The following is a 23,895-nucleotide window of genomic DNA, read 5'->3' as shown; positions in this document are numbered from 1 at the left end:
TGACGCTCGTAAATCTTGAGCTGCTCTTCATTGAGTTCAATGAAAAACGTCTCAAATTACGTTGCAAAGAAGTGTCCTGCACTTCTTTGCCGAGGCAGTCAAATTACGCGTCGTCGTTTGACAGCTGTCAAACGACGACGCGTAAATGACAGGTCGTCTGCACAGTACGTCGGCAAACCCATTCAAATGAATGGGCAGATGTTTGCCGACGTATTGTAGCCCTATTTTCAGGCGTAAAACGAGGCATAATACGCCTCGTTTATGCCTGAAAATAAGTCGTGTGAACCCAGCCAAACAAGGAAACCTAACTGGATCCAGGCCGAAGAACAAATAAATATGTATGGAAATAACAATGATTAATCGACTTACGAAATATGTGGGCAGATAGGTGTGGCATTATACAACATTTGCATCCAGTAATTGAAAGCTTGGTTCAGCTGGCATGGGATTTCAATCAAGTCACAATGTGTCCGAAAACCACACCGAACAACATGTCATAAGGGTCTATTCAATAATGGCTGCAAGATATTGCCGTAAAACTGCCGTTTTAGGCTGGGTTCACATGGTACCTTTTTGTTGCCATTTTTTTTTTTTTTAACATGCATTTTTTTGGTAGACAAACTCCCATGTCTCTCAATGGGAGTTTATCAATCAAAACAAAAAACCCCATCCTAAAAACGCGACAAAACCACACCATGTGAACCCAGCCTTACCCGCAACTCCGAACAGCCATTAACAATCAATTTTAAAACTGCACCAAACATGTCAGTGAAGTTTTTGGCCGTACCTTACCCTCAGTCCACACGAGTCGGATCATTTCTGTAGATAATCCGTGGCTGCAAATCCACACTGAATCGCTTGGATTTCAGCGCAGATTTTTGCACGGATTTTCTAAGCAAAAAAAATGCACTACACTAGGTATGGATTGCGGAATTTTAACTTCTCCACTTAAGTCAATGCTTCACTGTACTTACCCGATAGGTGGACCCATTCCAGAGATCAGCTGCCACTGTCGTCTTTCTGCATCAAACAAGGCCTGATATGCCCCCCCTAGAGCCTAGCCTGACCTCCACTGGGAAGCGGTGCCATGCTAGGTCATATCAAGAAGACAGCAGCATCTGATCTCTAGTAAGGGGATGTAAGCCAGGCGAGTACAGTGAGGCGGTCGAGCGCCATTCGTCAAGGAAAAATTCAGAAGACAGAATAATTAGGCTGGGTTCACACTACCTATTTTCAGACGTAAACGAGGCGTATTATGCCTCGTTTTACGTCTGAAAATAGGGCTACAATATGTCGGCAAACATCTGCCCATTCATTTGAATGGGTTTGCCGACGTACTGTGCAGACAACCTGTCCTTTACGCGTCGTCGTTTGACAGCTGTCAAACGACGACGCGTAAAAATACAGCCTCGTAAAAAGAAGTGCAGGACACTTCTTTCAGACATAATTTGAGCCGTTCTTCATTGAACTCAATGAAGCACAGCTCAAAATTTACGGCTGTCAGAGAAGCCTCGCAAAATGCGAGGAGGAGCAATTATGTCTGAAACGAGGCAGCTGTTTTCTCCTGAAAACTGTCTGTCTTTTCAGACGTAAAAGCCTGCTACCGTGTGCACATACCCTTAGTGTAACTCCTCTCACATTACGTGTGACTGCACTCAGTTCCATCTGAACAACCCTTGTGCATATACACTATGATGAACATCACAGGAGGCAAAGCCCCAAAACTGGAGTCCCCTCCATTAGCCAGTCGATGCAAGTGCATCTCTTGTTGCAGAAGACTCGGCACAGCCATATATTTTCCCTGGTAAGGCCACTATTTAGGCCCCTTTTACACTGGGTTTTAGATACATGTTAGACATATGCAACGGGAAAGCTCCCAGCGCATACATAAAAAAATTATCCTTAGGCTCCCATTATACCGGAGACCCCAAAAAATTATTTTGGCCTCCGTCCAGGCGGTATACATTCTGAATAGAATAGCATAGTAAACGACATTCTATCCAGGTGTATCCAGCGGAAAAAAGTATATGTTTTTTTAATTATGGTAGCCAATGGGTGACTGGTGCCACTGTATAGCATCCAACAGATACGTCATGGCTTTCCAATAGCTTTTCATGACGTATACGTTGTACAGATGCCATTATAGCCTATGAGTGACGGATCCGTTAAACAGATGCTTTACATCGGCATCCATCACCAGAGACTATCATGGTATCCATTTAACAGATACATTATGAAAAGGGTTACAAAAGTTCATGATGTATCAATTAAATGAATACCATTACAGCATAGGGCGACATATGTCACTGTTAGGCTGGATTCACACGAGCATATTACGTCCGTAAAGGACGGAACGTATTTCGGCCGCAAGTCCCAGACCGAACACACTGCAGGGAGCCGAGCTCCTAGCATCATAGTTATGTACAACGCTAGGAGTCCCTGCCTCGCTGCGGGACAACTGTCCCATACTGTAATCATGTTTTCAGTACGGGACAGTAGTTCTATGGAGAGGCAGGGACTCCTAGCGTCGTACATAACTATGATGCTAGGAGCCCGGCTCCCTGCACTGTCTTCGGTCCGGGACTTGCGCCAAAAATACGTTCCGTCCATTACGGACGTAATATGCTTGTGTGAATCCAGCCTTAGGGTATGTTCACACGCAATGTTTTCAGATGTATTTCAGGCCGTAAACGCCTCAAAATACGCCTTGAAAAACGCTAGTGAAACACCGACAAACAGCTTCCCATTGAAATCGATGGGAAAAACAGTGTTTAGTTCAGATTGGGCATGTAAAAAGATGCAGCGTAAAAAGAAGCATGTCACTTCTTGAGCCATTTTTGGAGCTGTTTTTTATAGGGCTAATTGAAAAATAACTCCTAAAACTGCTTTAAAAAAAGCGCCTCAAAAAACATTTGGCGCTTCAAAAACAGCTGAAAACCAGAAGCGGTTTCCCCTTGAAAACAGCTCCGTAATTTTCAGCCGTTATGAATTGTGCGTGTGAACATACTCTCAGGCATCTATCACAGCCTCCGTTTAACGTAGATCAGGTGCTTTTTCCTGCGTATGCATCAAAACGGAGACTATTAACTGGTTCCCGACCGCTGGCTGTATTTTTACGGCCAGCGGTCAGGGTCCTTAAAACCCGAGCCATAGACTTTTTACGGCTCGGGTTTTAACTTGCTGCCCGCACGATCGGGCAGCTGAATGTCGGGTCTCCGGCTGTCAGTGACTGCCGGGGACCCTGAGGAGAGGATAGGAGCAGCTTTCGCTGCTTCTGTCTTCTCTGATGACTTGTACATAGCGCTCAATGAACGCTGTGTATAGGAATAGAGACAGCAGCAGCGGCACGGTCTCTATTCCTCCCGGTGATCAGGTGACTGGTCACATGATCGCCGGGTGCCGTTACTGACAGACTGCTGCTGGGTCTTACTAGACCCAGCACAGCCCTATTAGTGACAATCGTCACTATGAGAGGGCTGATTTCCCCTGTAACTGGGGCTGTAAATGAAAAAAAATATATAAAGTTCCCCAAAGGTCTTTTTTGACCTTTGAGGGACAGACCATAGTAATAAAAAAATAAAAAGTAAAGTGCAAAAACATTTTTTTATAATAAATACACATAAAACACCCACACCAAAAAAAACGTTCCCCCCCCCCCCCCCGCCAATCATTGTTGTAACACTAGCGCTGACCCAATTACCCTAATATAGCATGTAATATATAAAAATTTACGGTAGCCAATGACGATCACAAATAAAAGGTCTATTTTAGGGTAAAACTGTTATTACCAAAAAAAAAAAAATAGCTGAAATGTAAAAAAGCTTATTTTTTTACTATTATTTTCACACTTTATGAATAAAAATTCAAAAATAGCAAAAAGGATGTGTATAAAAATGATTAAAAAAAAAAAAGAAACCTGCATTGCCTACGGAAAAAAACATCGCAAAAATCACGTCGTTAGCCCAACAAATAAAAAAGTTATAGCCATTCAACTAACACGTGCTAAAAAGGGCTAAACGGTGTCTGGTCATGAAGGCTCAAAATAGCCCGGTCCTGAACTGGTTAAAAACAGTCAATTTTAGCTATCTTTTGATATGTTAGAAAATATCACACGATCCATGAGGTTGGACCCGCACCGATCCCCAAAAGGGGCTGCTGTACTTTGTAATATACCAGAATAGGGATGTCACGATACCAGAATTTGGACTTCAATACCGATACTTCGTGTAGTATTGCAATTTCGATACCAAAACGATACTTTTGCCAACAATAATAAAAAAAGTTCTTCCTCAATCATAATGTCAACATTGGGTTAATGTGTGAGGTACATGATGGGGTTAATTACTATTAATGTGAGGCACATGGAGGTTCAAAATTCAGAACACCACGCGCCTCACAATAAGTGAAGGAAAGTTGTTTTTATTTAATTTTATAACAACGTAAACATGAATGATGCTATAAATGTGTTATTACGGTCACGACAATACCGAATAGGTGTATATTTTATGTATCAAGACTTATTTTAAAGTGTGTTTTTTTTGTTTTTACATTACTTTATTTTTACTTTTTTATTTTTAAACTTTAATGTACTGGCATAGATCTATATGCCAGTACATTAGCCTGTGTACTGATAGTACACAGGCAGTTGTTAGGGCATACTGAGATATGCCCTAACAGGAAATATGGTCAGACAGCCCTGGGTCCTTCAAGGTCCTTCAGCCCTGGGGTCCCGCCATGTTCTGTCTTCAGTACCGCCGCTCATTAGTGCAGCGCTGGTCGCATCATCTCATGCTGACCGCGCGCACTTCTCAGGAGCGGGGCAATGGCTGTATTACACAGCCGCAGCCCCGCTCTTATACATTCATGTGTTACTATACTTAGAATCGAAATACATGAAATAACCGTATTGAACTGTTTGAGGGTGCACGGTATCGAAGTTTCGATGCATCCCTATAGCAGAACCCCTCTCTGGTATATTACGGAGCCATTTCTGACACTGACGTGCTACAAAAGAAGTGTGATGGCGCCATATGTACTAAATTGCCATTGTGGCGCATGGTGATGGAGATTCCCAGAAGGATTCAGATGAATTACCATGCACCTCTGCCCCTTCATTCTGGAAATACAAACAAAGCAAGACCAATAAACATTAAAATACAAGCAATAGTAAATCTACGTCAACCTGAAGACTGTTTAGTGGCAATGTTCACAAGCAGATAAGATCAATCTGAGCTTTATAAATCTGAAAATCTTCCCTTAACCCCTTAGTGACCAGCCCATTTTAGGCCCTAATGACCAAGCTATTTTATTCGTTTTTCTATAGTCGCATTCAAAGAGCTATAACGTTTTTATTTTTTCGTCTACATAGCTGTATGAGGACTTGTTTTTATTGGGATTAGTTGTGCTTTTTAATAGCACAATTTTTGGGTACATATAATTTTTATATTAACTTTAATTAACCTTTTTGGGGGGGGATTATAAAAAAAATCTGAAATTCCGCCATTGTTCTAAGCGTTTTTAAATTGACGCCGTTCACTATGCGATGTAAATAACATGTTACCTTTATTCTATGGGTCGTACGATTACGGCGATACCACATATGTAGAGGTTTTTTTATGTTTTACGACTTTTGCACAATAAAAACACTTTTGAACTAAAATTATTTGTTTTTGCATTATTTATTTTTGCTGTAATTTTTTTATTTTTCCATCAATGTAGTGATTTTTTGGGCTTGTATTCTGCGGGACAAGACGTAGTTTTGAATGGTACTATTTTGGGGTGCATGGGACTTATTGATTCATTTTTATTATGACTTTTTTGGGGGGCAATGGAAAAAAATTGCAATTTCGCCATCGTTTTTTGCGTTTTTTTTTTACGGTGTTCACTTTGCGGTTTAAATTACATATTAACTTTATTAATGGAGTCATTACGGTCGCGGCGATACCACATATGTGTACTTTTTTTTTTTTTTTTTTTACACTTTTACTAAATAAAACCACTTTTTATGGAAAAAAATGGTTTTATTTTTTTACTGTACTTTTTATTAATAATCTTTATTTCACTTTGATGACTGATTTTATTAGTCCCACTAGGGGACTTTACTGTGCGATGTTCCGATCGCTGCTATAATGCTCTGGTATACTTCGTATACCAGAGCATTATTGCCTGTCAGTGTAAATCTGACAGGCAATCTGTTAGGACGTGCCTCCGGCGCGTCCTAACAGGCATATGTCCAGGGCAGACCTGGGGGCTTTTATCAGTCCCCCGGCTGCCATGACACCCCATCGGAGACCCGCGATTGCATTCGCGGGCCGCCGATGGGTGACAGAGGGAGCGCACTCCCTCTGTAAACAAAGTTAAATGCCGCGGTCGCTATTGACGGCGGCATTTAACGGGTTAAACGGCCGCGATCGAAGTAAACTTCGATCGCGGGCGTTGGAGCAGGAGCTCAGCTGTCATCAGACAGCAGAGCCCCGGCTCCTGCCTGCACGGGAGACCCGTGCAGGACTTAGACTAGGCTGACGTGAAAAGGGGTCAGCCTAGCCTAAAGGCCATTAGTGAATCACGTAAAAAGGCGTATTAGTGGTCACTAAGGGGTTAAGATTGTAATACATATTGATCCAGTAAGACGCTTAAATAGAAATCCTTCGTATGTATGAATATATATATATATATATATATATGTATGAATATATATATATATATATATATATATATATATATATATATATATATATACATATACACACACACACGCACAGACACCAGCACACTACGTAACCGGTTACAATTTTCCCATTGAGGTCAAACCTATTTTGTATTCAGCAATATCATCACACAGAATTATTGCTTTTTTGTTTATGAGCCAAGGTTAAAACAGACGCTGGAATGAAGGGGGACAAGTTATGTGAGGTTCTGTTACCATGGAGACTACACTTTACCCACGACAAATAATTATTGGGTGAAACTGGCGCTGAGATGGAGACGTATACCTCACATGACAACATATCTATGTGACTAGTTATCAAATGAGAAGAGAAATTGTCCTTGAGAGGAAATGGAGCGATCAGAACGCAGAGAAGTAAAAGTGACCACAACGCAGATACCCAGCAGGTGCCTCAGTAAATCGCATACTGAAACTATCTCATATACTCGGTGTTCCAATTTCTTGCCATTTTCAACCGGTTACTGACCGCCCTCTGTCTTTTGGCGTCGATGTAGAAAAGCCTTCTGAGCTCTCCAGTCAGCGGATTTGTTCAAATCTCATTCACTTTGCCGCTACTGTAAATGCTGAAAAATATCCGCACAGAATTCCGTTATGTTTGCGCTACATGGGAACCCAGCCTAAGGCCTCACGCCCACCTCAGTTTTTTTTAACTGATAGCACCCTGACATTCATTTCAATGGGGCCATACACACTCCCGTTGTTTTAGCGGAACCGTGGTCTGTTTTGACGCAACAGTCTCTGCCTTTTCATTGATTTGGTCCGTAAAACAACAGACCGCACACGAAAGCCATCCGCGTGCAGTCCATGTTTCACGGATCCATGTTAACGCCCGTACGACGGCCAATGGAAGTGTGCATGAGGCCTAAGAGTATATTCACAGGATAAAGTTTCTGCAACAAATCTGCCCCATGTGAATACTCCCTTAGGCTACATGCACACGTTGCGTATTTTGCCTCGGAAAATACGCAGAAAACCCAGAAGAAATTTGCAGGGAAAAAAAACGCATCTGAATGTGCGTTTTTCAATGTGTTTTTGGTGCATTTCCATGCTGCGGATTTTGGTGCGATTTTCCTCTGCACTAGGCAGATAGAATTCCCAAGCGGAAATGCAAGATAAATTGACATGCAGCGTATATATCAGATTTCCTGGAATCTCATGGACTATGCTGGTACGGGGTTACTCTGCGGATTTGCCGCACACAAATCTGCATGGCAAAACTCCACATAATACGCATCGTGTGCATTGACCCTTAGGTTGGGTTCACACGAGCACATTAACGTCAGTAATGGACGGACGTATTTCGGCCGGAAGTCCCGGACCGAACTCAGTGCAGGGAGCCGGGCTCCTAGCATCATAGTTATGTACGATGCTAGGAGTCCCTGCCTCTCTGCAGGACAACTGTCCCGTACTGTAATCATGTTTTCAGTACGGGACAGTAGTTCCACGGAGAGGCAGGGACTCCTAGCATCGTACATAACTATGATGCTAGGAGCCCGGCTCCCTGCACTGAGTTCGGTCCGGGACTTCCGGCCGAAATATGTCCGTCCATTACGGACGTTAATGTGCTCGTGTGAACCCAGCCTTAGACTAAGGGCTTATTCACACGAATGTGTGTCCAATCGGATTTTCATAGAAGTATAGATTTTAATGCAGCCGTGTAAAGGCCGTTAAAGACCTGGCCGTAACACGGCCGCTTTCCACGTACATGTGAATAGGCCCTTACTTGTCAGAATTTCCCATTAACTGCAACCTAGTCTTTAAATACATAAAGTGTGGGAAACTAGATGAACCAGTTCTCTGTACACAAACCAGCTTCTAATCTTACTGCCATCTCGGGGGCTATTTTTGGAATGTGATGTTAACTGGCATTATCCCAAACCATTTTATTCCTCAGTCCGCCATCAAAAAGTCTCCTCTGTAGACAAGTAATTTACGTAAGGGTACGTTCACACACAGACACTTACGTACACAACATCCTATATACACAGCCCACTTCAACGGCAACCCGACTAACACTTTGGACGCCCGCTAAGTTAGGACAATTTCCCTCCCTTCACTTATTTAGTTATTAAAATAACACTTTGGATAAAACAGACACATTGTGTTATGCCCAGTGTACGGTCTGAGGGGCGGTGCATGACACAGGTATAGTCTATTCGGTGTTCTTTAAATTAGTGTGTCATACACTTAGACCCTGCACTAGGCATAAGACTGTGTATAAGTATTGCCCATAGTGTTCCTAGGGGTTTTCTCATGAGGGACATTTATGACATCCACAGGATATGTCAAATGTCAGATAGATGCAGGTCCCACCTCTGGGACCCTCATCTATCTCTAGAACGGGGCCCCCTAATCACCATTCTAACTTTATGTGCTCACACTGCCTCCTGGCCACTTACTGATTACATAGTCAGGAGCTACGGAAACAGGGTAACTTGCTGATCTACGCAGTTTCCGTTCTGGATTAACACTGTAGGACTAAGGCCCGATCCCGAGCACACGACTGTAAAAATCGTCCGTAATTGCGAAAGGTGTCCGGCCCATAAAAGTGTACCGCAAAAGATGGGACATGACCTATCTTTTGCTTTGTACGGGCCAAAAATACGGGCGGCTGTCCGTGGCCGGTCGTGCCCACAATCAGATCTATGTCTACACAATCAGTCTACATACATTGCGTTTTTTGTTGTTTTTTTTCATTTTTGTAGCGTGTTTGGGGTCAGTGGCGCTTATTAAAATGCTCTAGATATGGCATTTTCTCCATAGGCTTTTGAATAGAACTTTATAAACACAAGTACAAACTAACACTAAATAAAAAAAAAACATAAGATGACGCATGTTACATGTTTTTCATGCAGTTTAAAATAGCAGACAAAAACCTTGTGTTAAAGGGGTCTTAAAGGGGTTATCCGGTGAAAGAAAATTGATGGCTTTTCCTCAGAAGAGGTCATCAAAATCTGATCGGTAGGGGTCCAACCCTCAGCACCGCCACCGATCAGCTATTTGAAGGGACCATGGCCAGCGCTGCTTCCGCTTCATCCCTCACACTGCTCCATAATGTAAAATACAGAGGTTGGTAGCTCTATGCAGCCACACACTTGCCCCGCAGCAGTCATGGGCACGCCAACTTCCTCACCTTCAGAGAAGCATCAGTATTTTGCCATGATCAACTGTCAAGGTACATACACCTCCTATTGGTAAAATAATGCTGCAGGGACATGGCGGCAGCTTGACAGGTGAAGAATGTAAGATCAGAGTGATGTCCACCTATAGGTAACCTCTATGGCCTGGGGGAAGCCCCCGTCATTAGTAATTCTATACATACATATATAGCTCCTGACAGCAGGGTGTGAGTCAGGCTTCTTTGACAGTACAACCTCTGTGTCTAGTCAGGGTCAGGACAGGCAGAGTTTCTGTGGCATCATCTGACGGCGGCGCATACCATACAGTGCCCAACCAGTCACATGATGCAACTTTGTGAGACTTGCAAGATTTTGTTGCACAGCTACTTGTCACAACTTTTATTGACGTGTGCCAGTTGCTTGGTGGTATCATGCCATTACAGTCACACTCTAGAGTTCATATCTGCTCGGACTGGGGTCCATAGTAAGAGTCGCCATGTAACAGCGCTGCCCACGGAAGAGCAGGAAGCTGCACTTAATGGAGCAAAACAAATGCAAGAGAACAGTTGAGGAGTTGTCCGTAGCAACCAATGAGATTCCAGCTCTCATTTTTCAGAGACCTTTTGATTGGTTGCTATGGAGAACAGCTGCCCACTCCCCCCCAATGGATCTTCTATACATCAGCGGCCAATAGGTGTGCTTGTGAGATTCGGCAGTCACATGACAATCACTCTCCATAGAAGTCAATGAAAATCTTAAAGTGACAGCTAATGACATTCCCATTGACATCTATGGGGAGCAAAACTTGTGCAATTTTTGAGCAATTACAAGTAGCAGAGTGCACCCTGACATACGGGTATTCCTCAACATAAATAATATCATGACCTGGAGAAGCCCCTCCCACTACAGAAAGAGTTCCCTCATACAAGTAGTCACTCAGCTGCGGGTCTCCTTTAAGTACATGTCATCAGGACTCACAAACTTACAAATTTCTTGGACTTTTCTCCTTCTTCTGGATTCTTCATTTTCTTCTTGTCCTTGTTGCTTTTGGTGGGAGCAGGAGGTCCACCTCCATAGCCGCCTCCCCCGGCTGGAGGATCCATGCCGCCGGTTCACTCTCCCCAGAGGCCTGGCAGGGAAGGTAATGAAGCTCAGGGCGGTTCGGTATACGTTATCTCCCCCGCTGTGGTTTAGTGCTTTAATAATCCCGCGTCTTTACGTTGAGTGCTGGGTAGACGTGTTACTCCGGGCCCCGGCTGTGTCCTGCACTCGGCGCTGTGCCCTGTGAGAACTAGGCTCCCCCTGCAGTACACGCTGACCAGGGCTCATTAGCATAAACTCTGCATATTCATGAGCAGGCGCTCAACAGGCGATCCCTCCACACTTGAGGGCGGAAGAAAGGGCAAAACTGCACTTTGAAATAACTTCTTCCTCAGCACTTCCGGAACATACCAACTCACAATATGGGGGACGCTGAAAATTCCGTTTATTCGAACTATTTAATAAAAGTGGACGTTTCTCGTTATAATATTACTTAAAATATTGAATTTATCGCAGTCACTGAAACGCAGCTTCTTGTCTTTGTTCAGGGGAACGTTGGATTGTACTATATCGTGGGGAAGGACGTGAGGCCAAGTGGGTGTGTAGGTAGTCATGTAAACACCGACAGCGCCATCTGCTGGTCTAAGGCTATGTTCACACTGAGTTTTTAGCAGGCAGATTTTCATCAGCCTGCACGCCGTTTGCCACGTTTTTTGCAGCATTTTTTCCCCCGTGGCCATTGATCGCCGCGTGCAAAAAACCTCAGCAAAATATGCTTTCCCTGCCTTCCATTGATGTCAATGGGAGGTCAGAGACTTAAACGCCCGAAGATAGAGCATGTTGCTTCTTTTTCCCGCGAGACGGTTTTTCCGCTTGCAGGAAAAACCGCCTCCGCCTCCCATTGAAATCAATGGGAGGCATTTTATGGAGATGCTGGTTTCATTTTCTAGCAGGACTTCGCACCTGCCCACACTGCCAAAAGTACCAATACCTGGTGTAATAACCACAGTATCACTCACTCCGCTTGATTGGCCAGTGTGTGAACATACCTGTTCACACGCTTAACAAAAAACGTCTGAAAATACGGAGCTGTTTTCAGGGAAAACAGACTGATTTTTAGGAGTTTTTGAAGCTGAAAATGAAGCTTCTTTTAGGGTATGTTCACACGCAGACGTAATTTGGGCGTTTTACGCCTACAAACATCTGCCCATTGCTTTACGGTGTTCTGTTCCCACGAGGTGTTATTTTGCGCATCGCTGTGAAAATACGGCACGTAAAAAGATGCCTGGGAAAAAGTGCATGTCACTTCTTGGGACGTTTTTCATTGACTCCATTGAAAACCAAGCTCCAATAATGGCCGTAAAATACACCGTGAAAAATGCAAGTTTCTACAAAAACATCTGAAAATCAGGAGCTGTTTTCGCCTGAAAACAGCTCCATATTTTCAGACGTTTTTGGTCACTGCGTGTGAACATACCCTTAATTTGGAGCTTCTTTTGAGGCGTTTTTTGAGGCATTTTTCATAGTGTTCAATGGAAAATCAGCTCAAAAAAACACCTCAAGAAGTGACATGCACTTCTTTTTACGCTCCGTTTTTTAAAACAGCAGCATAAAAAGACACCCCGTATGAACTAAATGCTGTTTTTCCCATTGATTTCAATGGGCAGATGTTTGTAGGTGTTCAGCTTCCGTTTTTAGAGGTGTAAACGCCCCGAAATACGCCTGAAAACACAGCGTGTGAACATACCGACAGTCATTCAAATCCTATGACACATCAGGTTTATCACAAATTCTTACTTTTGTAATGTATCCGTAAAAATTTTGGACCGTCCGTGATTTTTAGCTCAGTTGTCCAGAAATTACTGAAGTGGAGGTTGGCAACCCTGCTCCATTATTCACCGGAACGGGGCTAGGCGAGTATAAGGTTTTTAATTTTTTGGGGGGGGGGCACCATCTACAAAGGGTGGAAAGTGTGGCACTGTCTACCAAGGGGAGAGAATGTGGCACTGTCTACAAAGGGTGGGGTGTGCGGCACTATCTACAAAGGGGGGGGGGGAGTGTGTGGCACTATCTACAAAGGGGGCGGGAGTGTGTGGCACTATCAACAGGGGGCACTGTGGCATTATATACAGGAAGAAGTGTGTGGCACTACCAACTTGGGGCAGTGTGGAAATGTCTACAAAGGAAACGGTGTGTGGCACGATCTACGCTGGTTTGTACGCTACCAATAGTGGTCAGTACATATCGCTTAGCCCTAACGATAATCGAGAATCTGGTGCCTCACAGTGGCGACATAAGACAGCAAGCGAGTGCCATAAAAACTCCATGTGCCGCTGTACTGAGTCCATGCATGTAGCAATGCCATGTGTATGATGCCTTACTCCCACATTCAAAATAATAATACTACAAGATATTAAACAATTAACTCCTTCACTACATTATCTGTGATGCTTTCATTAATCCAGGGGTGGGACAAGTTCTTTTGGTGCCTAAGGCCTTATTCACACGACCGTGTTCAGTCTGTGATCTGCGGGAATAGTACGGGACAGTATTCCTGTGGGGAGGCAGGGACACATAGCGTCATACAGAACTATGATGCCAGGAGCCCGGCTACCTGAACTGTGTTCGGGTCCAGGAAATGCGGCCGACATGCAGTCCACATTTCACGGACCGAACACGGTCGCGTGCATGAGGCCTAAGGCAGGGTTTTTAGAATGCTTTTTCCCACCTCCTTCAGTCCCTAATTTTTATTCAGTCATTCAGCCCACACCTATCAGCCCTGGCACATCGGGTAATTTGTATCTTTGCCGCTTCTGAGCATGTATGTTTTTGCTGTGCGTATAACAGGGCCGTTATCAGTGCAGTAGAGATGATACTCCCTTCAGGGGCCCGGCTAAACCGGACTGCCGCTGGACGATAGCTGCATAAGCTTATTGGAGTCTGAGCATTTTTACTTAGGTGAAATGGATGAGCTCATTAACCGGGTAATTTGTGAACACAGGGCCCGCTCAATTCGCATTTCACTCTGCAGGGGCCTCCGTTCAGTGCTGGCCGGGTCTGCCCACCAAAGCTCCAACCGCTGCCTCCACCCCCACGTAATGCAAGTGAATCAGAGCGAGTCTTCAGGGCACATTTCTCATCCTAAACCGTGCGCTGCGTGGCTGTGTGCTAAGCTTGTGTAGAAGAGGAAGACGTCAAGGGGGAAGCAATTCCTGCCATTACAATTTGGTTTATTTTCAAGTTATAGCTAAATTAAACTATTAATGAAAAAAAATAAAACCCCTTAATCTTCCCCAGTGGTCCCTGACTGCTGAAATCAGACTCTCCTTGTACATTCTGCTCACTATCCCCCCTCTAAAGACTAAACTGCTAACCCCCAATGGCCCTGAACAATCTCATTGTATGGGGCCCCGACACGTCTAGTGGGAGCTCTCGCGGGTAACATTCATATATATGTATGTATAGTTGTATGACACATTAACAGTTGCTCATTAGCGTCTGACTGGCTGTAGAAATAAATTTAAAGGCAGTTGACCAAATGTTGCGCCTAACCCCTCCTGCCAGCCTGGTATTAATCTCTTTACCATCTTATACAAACAAGGATGGGTATTCATCTCTTAACCACACTAGACCACCAGGCTTGTTATAACCCAGAGGTCCAGCCTAAAGAGCAGCCCAAAATTAAGTATTTTCATATGGGGGGTGGCAGAATTCGATAGATAATATTGCACATAGACACTTAATCCGACTTGCATACATCTATGTCATTGCATAGGAATGCACTTCACACTTCTTGAGAATTTTAAAATATTGTTAAAGCAACAAATATAGTTTAAAATAACCCCAAATTTTTTTTTCTTACCTATTAAATCTCCGATGATGACGTGCTACAACTGCCTATGGCCAGTGATTGGTCGTTACGGTCACGTGGCTGGACAGAAACAAAGACCAGCAGGGGATTTGAAAGGTAAGTGCAACTTTTCTGTTATTACAAAGCATATTCAGTGGACTTAAAAAAATAAATAAAAATATTGAAATCTAGATCAGTAAGATAATTAGAAGACTTTAATTGGAGCAGACAAGAGGCATTTTTCAGCAAGGGGCAAAGAAAGACAAAAAAAAAAACTTAAATTTTCAAGTGGTATACGCATGTTGTACCGCCAACGCACTTATATTTTTTAGGATCCAAAGAGGTTATAGGGCATGAATTTGGGCAAATTGTTTGATTTTAAGCAAAAAATGTCCTGGTTCATCCCACATGACCACAGGCAGTGAGTAATATCTGTAGCGATATTGCACGGTCCCACATTTAAAACAAGTGCCATTCAGGTAAATGCCTACCCTTCAGCCCGTGGTTAGAGAAATATAGGAGCTGTGAAAGATCGTTATGGTCATCTTTACATATCTCACTGACGAAAACATTTTGAGAGGATTTCAGAATTGTTAGCAGGTCAGGTATGTTGCGGTCGGGGAACACGAGTCTTTAATATGAGAGTGCCACTCTGGTTATGCTAGAGTCAATTGGGGTGTAGTGGTACCTAAATAAAAGTGGAGACTTTACCTCTTGTGGTGGCAGAGTTTGAGGGCACCATGGAACATCTGACCCACTGGGAGGTCAATTATTTGTGATGGTCTGTAAGTAGGCAAACAGGTGACGTGCACGTCTAGATGAGGAGATTTGAAGTTTGTGGCGTATGCAAAAGTATAGTAGGTATCATACAGTCATTGGCTAGCCATAACAATTATATATGCAAGCTTTCCGAGCACACTGGCTCCTTCGTCAGGCAAGCTTATAAAAAGCCTGTATGCTCTGAAAGCTTGCATATATAATTGTTATGGCTAGCCAATGACTGAATGATACCTACTATACTTCTGTCACAAAAGTATTTAACATTGCATATTGTTTCTGGCTAACACGGTACTACACGACTTTTTACTGAAGTTTGTGTAGTGAGATGTTGTCTTTTTGACTCATTACCAGTTGTAAGCATTCCTCACCTCTGACTCTTCTCCCATTATTTCATAGCAAACCCCCTCCCCCATATTACTAGTTTTTATGGCCATGTGTGCGTTTTCTCACTTTCACTGATTGCGATCTTGATTTGTTTCTACATTCTTCTGATTCAGTACTGCTTGACCTGATGAAAGGAGAACATTTATCAAAAGCTTGTCTGGTCAAATATTGTTAGCGCAATGAAATTAGATTCATATACAATACTCTTTTCTTACGGCTACAATAGCCTTGCATAAGGAGAGTGCACAACCATTTTTGATTTGTGTCAGAAGGTAGAAATGGTTAGGAACCTGTAAAATATCAAAGCATTTAGATGTATCATGGAACACAGAAGGTCATCACTATCAGAGAGGAGGAAATGTGAAACCACAGGGACAACACAACATCCTAACACGTTCATCAAATGAGACCTAAGATAATGACTTAGGAGGGGTTTGCCCATGAAGGACATTTGACATATCCACATGATATGTCAAATAGCTGCAGGTCCCACTTATCTCTAGAACGGGGGTCTCCTAAACCCCGTTCTAGCTTTTTGTGCTCACGCTGCCTCCCGGCCACTTCCTGATTACATGGTCGGGAGTTACAGAAACAGTAACACACTGTGCTACGCGGTTTCCATAAATCCCATAGAACTGAATAGTACTTCCGGAAAAAGCATAGTTCGCATGCTAGATTGCTTCTGTAACTGCCATTCACTATGGGAGTTACGGACACTGTGTAGCTCAGCGAGTTACACGGTTTCTGTAACTCCCAACCATGTAATCAGGAAGTGGCCGGGATGCAGCGTGAGCACAAAAAGCAAGAACGGGGTTTAGGAGACCCCATTCTAGAGATAAGTGCAGGCCTCAGAGGAGGGACCCACATCTATCTGACATTTATGACATATCCCGTGGATATGTCATAAATGTCTCTGATGCGAAAACCCCTTTAAGAAACACTTCAAACAAAACAAACATACTGTGTTTTTAGCCTAGTGTGGAGCCTGAGGAGGCGGTTCATGACACAGGGATTCAAAGAATGTCAAACTGAGATGCTCTGTGTCCTGAACCAGCCCCTCAGGCCCTGCACCAACATAACAAAGATTTAGTATTGCCTGGAGTGCTCCTCCGTTATTGTTAAAATACATTTGGTAAATGAGCCAGAAGTAGGGAAAGGCAAAGGAGAATGATTGCAGGATCAGATCACAATTGGCTTGTTTGTAGTCTTAAGGCATGGAAACATAGGTCTGAATAGGAGCTGTATGCACAAAAATAGTAGGATATTGATAATGAAGACTATTTGCAAAACCATAGCCACCACAGGGGAAATGTAGCTTTACGTCGTTTCAACTAAAATCAATAGGCTGTCCGTGTCCTGCATGGATGTGCCATGTTCTCTTAACTACATGTCCTTTGCAGTGGCCCTCTGCTCTGGCTAATAGATAAGGGGCCTGAACGGGGGAGCCCCATCTATTAATTCAGAGTTCATTTGAAAATGGGTTTTCTAAACCAGTCAACCCCTTTAAAGGTGAACTACACGTCACATTTGACAAATGTTCTGGTCATATAAGAACAATTGTATCCAAAATGTTTTCTAAATAATAGTATTAATAAAATAACTTACTGTAATCTCAGCAATTTGCACACCATAACAATTATATTTGGATTTAATATATACCATACGAATCATTAGACTCTAAAAGTCATTTAAAAGTAACTATTATTTTCTTAGATGCCTTTTGTAACTGTCTATTTATGTCATTTGGTTTCTAATTTCCCTAGTGCAGGAACAATACAAATTACCTTATGATACAATGTTCACAAAATTGAGTAGTCAATGTAAAACCCTTTTCTCATCCAGATCATTGGGGGTCACAGTGCATGGGTATATGCTAATGCCACTAGGAGGCGTCACACTAAACATAAAAAAAAGTGCTGGCTCCTCCTACAGTATTCATATACCCCTCCTTCAGACACTGAGCTAGTCAGTTTGAACAGAATTAGCAGGATAAGCAGAACACAGGGTAATAGAACAATGACAGCAGAACCATAAAAGAAAACCAAGTCTGACTGACAACCTTATAAACTTCACAACCTCAAAAAGGGTGGGAGCTGTGTCCCCCCCCCCCCCAATGGACTACACGAGAAAAGGATTTTACGGTGAGTACTCAGAACATCCTATTTTTCGTTAGTCTCATTTGGGGACACAGGCCATGGGACGTCCCAAAGCAGTCTACAGGAGCGGGAACCGAAATAAAGTACATAAGCATCTACTCCACCGATGCCTGAAACATCTTGCGACCAAGGAAAGCAACTACAAACACCAAGGTGAGCATCCTGTAAGATTTGTTTAATGTGTGCAAAAACAACCAGTCTTGCAGAGCTGAAATCTGAAACCTGATAGCACACAACCAAGGAAGCACCAAGCACCCTAGTGGAATGGGCCGTAATCCTGCACAAGGGTTCCTTCCCTTTAATCCAGTAGACCTCGCGAATAGTCAACTACAGCCATCGAGCGATTGTAGCCTTAGAGGCCGCCAAACTTTTCCTCGGGCTCTCTGGGACAACAAACAAGGAGTCCGAGTGACGAAAGGATAAAGGTAAACCCGCAAGGAGCGGAAAACATTCAAATTGTGACGAGAGCGTTCCTTAGGGTACACCGGAGATAGGCTGAAGGACGGCAAAATTATATCCTTGTTAAGGTGGAAGCAGACTACTTTGGTCAAAAAGGTGGAAACTATGCGAAGAAACCACCTTACCTTAGTAGAGAGTAAATTACTGAGGGAGTCTGGGCAGGGAGAAAACTAAGGGTGAAAGAGGTTAATCCTCAACACTGTAGATACATCTTCCAAGTACGGGGATAAACGAGGGCCGAAGGAGACTTCCAGGCCTTTAACATGGTTTGAATTTCCCACTGTGACGAAACTCAAAAGCTTCCAGCACTCCACGAGCCACACAGTTAATTGTAGATACTGTAAACTCTGGTTGAAGAGAGGCCCCTGAGAGAGCAGATCATGCAAAAGAGGTAAGTCAAAGCAACAAAAATGGTCGTAATCCCCTCAACCCTGATTCTCCTGAGGAGCTTGGGAATTTGGAAGTGACCCCACACACCTGGAGACAAAGAGGGGGACCTGGCAACTGAGGTGGGATGCCAGCAAGTCCAGGTCCAGCATGCCCCACCTGAAACAAAAAAATTGTTCAAACACCCTGTAATAAAGGTCCCACTCCTCTGGGGTCGACCCGTATGCGACTCAGATAAGCAGAAACCCAATTTTTGCCCCCGGGTATGTGGACTAGAGAGAAAGCAGAATTCTGAAGCCCCGCACATTCCAGAAACTTTGATGCTTCCGTCATCGCTGCCAAGCTCCGAGTCCTGCCCTGCTCTGGTGATTGATGTAGGCGAGTGTCGTGACATTGTCTGTACACTGAGCAAATTTCCGGCCAGAAGACACACCCTGTTACTAAGACAATGGAAGATCGCCCTGAGTTACAGAATGTTAATGGGGAGAATGGCTTCCTGGTGGGACCAGAGGCCCTGAGATTCCAAAAAGCCCCCCCAAACTCTGACGGCTGGCATCTGTGGAGAGGACCTGTCAGCGTAGCAGAGAAATGAGTGGCCAGATCCGTCATACAAAAGCGGAGAGAGACGGGAATGCCTAACTACAGAGCGCAGATTCCCTGATGCAGGGTGGACAGCTTCTACGCAGGAAGGAACGCTCGAGCAGAGTCAGTGTCGAACACCAATCCCAGGAAAGTAAGTCCCTAACAGTGAGTTAGACAAAATTTAGAATGGTTGACAAGCCATCCGAAACGAGTCAGGTTATCTAGAGTACTGTGTAGGCTGGTCAAGTTGTCCTCGCAGGACAGGGACTTTATTAAGATATTGTCCAAATAGGGGATAACTTAGATTCCTCTAGAATGAAGAATCGCCATGATCAGACAGAACCTTTGTGAAAACTTGTGGGGCGTCGACAGGACAGCAGGGCCACAATTCTGGAATCGCCACATGGGTGGGCTACAATTCTGGAAACGCAGAATGAACTGGTGGGACAGGTAAATGGGGATGTGTAGGTACGCATCCCTTATGTCCAATAAAGAAAGAAAATCCCTGTTCCATAAACGGAATTACCGCCTGGAGGAACTTCTTGCAGAAATGACATGGTGAGAAAGGCATTCAGACATTTTAGGCCTAGAATGTGACGAGATTAAATTTTCCTTTTGGGGGATGACACAAAGGCTTGCGTAAAACCCTGAAATGTCTGGTCTGGAGGAACAGGGGCGATGACACCTTGACTCAAGAGTCTATTGTTTGAAAAAACAGCTGACCTGGCAGGAGACAGAAGCAGTGATGCCTGGAAGAACCTGTTAGACGGAATACTTAGAAACTCGATCATGTACCATGAGTAGACTACTTCCCGCACCTAGGCGAACGAGATGTAAGAGAGACCGACATCTTTGAAGAGTGGAAGACTGCCCCAACTCGAGTTCCGAGAAGTGGGGCACACCATCAGGCAGAACTGGTCTTACCAACTGCACGCTTAGCAGCCCGAGGTCAAAAACGCTGAGAGAAAGGAGACTTGAAGGAAGGTCTGTTCTAAGAATCCTGGTGGTACTGCTGTCTGGATGTTTGTGGCCAAAGGAATCTACAAAATAGACAAAAACGAGATCCCGGTTTCCTGAGGTTTGAAGCATGAGAAGCCCTAGTTTGGAGGCAGGCGAGTACTTTTCCCACCTGTTGCATCGGAGATAATTTTGTCCAAGCAGGCTACGAAGACAGGAGCCAACAAAGGGAAGAGCTGTCAAGTAGCATTTAGAAGCAATGTCAGCACACCAGAATTTGAGCCATGCTGTCCACCACATGTCGATCATAGAAGGGGAGCCACGAGCCACATCCAGGGAAGCTTTGAACAGATATTTAAAAGCCTCTGACAGGTGGCATGAGATCTTCAGTTGGTGCCCCTGAAAGGAGACCATTAAATACTTGGTGGGCCCATTCAGTAGAGGGTTTACTGACCCATGCAGAAGCAAAAATTGGCAGTAAGGCTGAACTAGCGGCCACAAAGGAAGACCCGAAGAAAGTCAATACCACAGTTCAAAGGATTGCATTATGAGGCAGAGTCTGCCATAGGAAGGGTAGTGGTCTTGGCCAGATGGGAGACCAGAGGATCCACACTAATTTTGGAGGAAATTCAAACTCTGAATGGAAGAAAAAAAGGTTTGTGCGATCGTCTGGGGCAAAGGAATGCGAGCATCGCTGCAGGGAGAGACGGGTCCGCATCTGTAAGACGTAAAAGGGTCTCTGACCGTAGTGATGAGACTGTCCATCAAAGAGATCAACTTGGAAGATTACTTGTCATCTAGTTCCAAATTGGAATCAGAGTTCTTCCTCAGGCAAGGTTTTTCCGTGCAGGGAAGAAGGAGTAGATTTGTCACCGTCCCCAGGAGGAGAGACTGACAAGGCAGGTCATAACGAAGCACTTAAGAGGGCTGCCACAGAAAACGACGAAGAGTACCCCAAAGGTTATTCGGTTAGGCGACTTAAAGAGGCTCTGTCACCAGATTTTGCAACCCCTATCTCCTATTGCAGCAGATCGGCGCTGCAATGTACAGGGTGGGCCATTTATATGGATACACCTAAATAAAATGGGAATGGTTGGTGATATTAACTTCCTGTTTGCTGGGTGTTGACCATGGCGGCCATTTTGAAGTCGGACATTTTGTATCCAACTTTAGTTTTTTCAATGGGAAGAGGGTCATGTGACACATCAAGCTTATCGAGAATTTCACAAGAAAAACAATGGTGTGCTTGGTTTTAACGTTACTTTCTTTCATGAGTTATTTATGTCATTATGGGTGTCAGGTCCGAGCATTCCTAGATGAACTGTTTCCTGGAAAGTGGATTGGTCGTTGTGGGCCAGTTGAATGGCCCCCTAGGTCTCCCGATCTGACCCCCTTAGACTTTTATCTTTGGGATCATCTGAAGGCAATTGTCTCTGCTGTGAAGATACGAGATGTGCAGCAACTGAAACTACGGATACTGGAAGCCTGTGCTAGCATTTCTTCTGCGGTGTTGCTATCAGTGTCTGAAGAGTGGGAGAAGAGGGTTGCATTGACAATCCAACACAATGGGCAGCACTTTGAACACATTTTATAAGTGGTCAGAAACGTGTAAATAACTCATGAAAGAATAAAGTAACGTTAAAACCAAGCACACCATTGTTTTTCTTGTGAAATTCTCGATAAGTTTGATGTGTCACATGACCCTCTTCCCATTGAAAAAACTAAAGTTGGATACAAAATGGCCGACTTCAAAATGGCCGCCATGGTCAACACCCAGCTTGAAAAGTTTCCCCCCTCCCATATACTAATGTGCCACAAACAGGAAGTTAATATCACCAACCATTCCCATTTTATTTAGGTGTATCCATATAAATGGCCCACCCTGTAGATAAGAGTAACGTGTTTTTTTTTTTTTTTTAAAACGAGCATTTTTGGCCAAGTTATGACCATTTTTAGATTTATGCAAATGAGGCTTTCTAAAGTACAACTGGGCGTGTTTAAAGTAAAAGTACAACTGGCCGTGTATTATGTGCGTACATCTGGGCGTTTTTACTTCTTTTACTAGCTGGGCGTTGTGAATGGGAGTGTATGATGCTGACGAATCAGAATCATCCACTTCTCTTCGTTAACACCCAGCTTCTGGCAGTGCAGACACACAGCGTGTTCTCGAGAGATCACGCTGTGACGTCACTCACTTCCTGCCCCAGGTTCATCGTGTTGAACTCAATGAAGCACAGCTCAAAATTTACGGCTGTCAGAGAAGCCTCGCAAAACCTTCCCGACCGCCCACTGTCTTTTGACGTCAGGCGGTGCAGGTGCTTAATCTACAGAGACGTCTTTTGGTGTCGCTGTAGATCGTGTGAGCGCTCATCCTCTAAGCAGGAGCTGTAACTAACAGCTCCTGATCTTAGAGCAGCCTCCTGAACACAGCTGGGGTCGGCAAACATTCGGACCCCAGCTGTTTAACCCTTTGATTACCGCGGTCCGTGACCACGGCATGATCAAAGGGAATTCCCCTCTTTGATTGCATCACCGGGATTCCAGTGACGTGATCAAACAATGGGGAATCCCTCTGCAGTCAGCCCTGGGGACTTACAAAGGACCCCAGGGCTGTCTGTTCCGTTTGCCTGCTGTTCGGGCACGCTATGTGCTGCCCTAACAGCAGCCTGTGTCATTGTGACACAGTGTAATGTATTAGCGTACAGAAGTATGCTAATACATTACAAGTAAAAAATAAAGTTACAAATAAAGTTATCCCTTGATGGGATTAAAAAAAAAAAAAGTAACAAAACAAATAAATAAAAAAAGTCCCAAAAAGAGTCTTTATTTTGCATTAAATACATTTTATTGCCCCTACACTAAATAAAAACAAAAAACCTACGCATATTAGGTATCTACACGACCGTAATAACCTGAAGAATTAATCTAATGGGTTATTTAGAGTGAAACGTGAATGGGATAAAAAACAAAAAAAAATATTCAGAGAATGGCTTTTTCCTATATTCACGCTGTAAAAACATTTTTTTTTACCCCCAAACTGTGGAAAAAAAAAAATACTATATCTCTTGCATAAAACAAGGCCTCATACAGCCACGTCAATGAAAAAATAAAAAAGTTATGGCTTCTGAAACGCAGAGAGGCAAAAACAGAAAAATTGAGCTGGTCATTAAGGTCTTTTCAGGCCCGGTCGTGGTATTATGAATTGTGAACCTCCATGTGCCTCACATTAATAGTAATTAACCCCATCGTACACCTCACACATTAACCCAATGTTGTCCACTAGGACTGTGAGAAACATGATGGGGTTAACTACTATTAATGTGAGGCACTTGGAGGTTCAGGATTCATCACACCACCTGCTTCACATCAGAAAAATATTTTTTTTTTTATTATTATTGTAGGCCAAAGTATCGTTTTGGTATTGAGAATCGCAATACTACACGAAGTCCAAAT

The 23,895-nt window shown here is 43.7% G+C and overlaps 1 protein-coding gene across 1 annotated transcript in view; it reads right to left on the bottom strand.

Annotated features, from left to right (window-relative positions):
- Positions 1–11,428, bottom strand: part of DIAPH1 (diaphanous related formin 1) — a 118,195-nt gene extending 106,767 nt beyond the window's left edge. Inside the window, exon 1 of the mRNA XM_075859356.1 lies at positions 10,833–11,428. Within this exon, the coding sequence (XP_075715471.1) occupies positions 10,833–10,949 (117 nt within the window). The 5' untranslated portion in view covers positions 10,950–11,428. The remainder of the gene's footprint in view (positions 1–10,832) is intronic.
- Between the last annotated feature and the right edge of the window lie 12,467 nt (positions 11,429–23,895).

The sequence above is a fragment of the Rhinoderma darwinii genome, chromosome 3, assembly GCF_050947455.1.
Source record: "Rhinoderma darwinii isolate aRhiDar2 chromosome 3, aRhiDar2.hap1, whole genome shotgun sequence".
NCBI lineage: Eukaryota > Metazoa > Chordata > Amphibia > Anura > Rhinodermatidae > Rhinoderma > Rhinoderma darwinii.
Note: the sequence above shows the minus strand (reverse complement) of the source record. Positions and strands in the feature narration are given on the sequence as shown.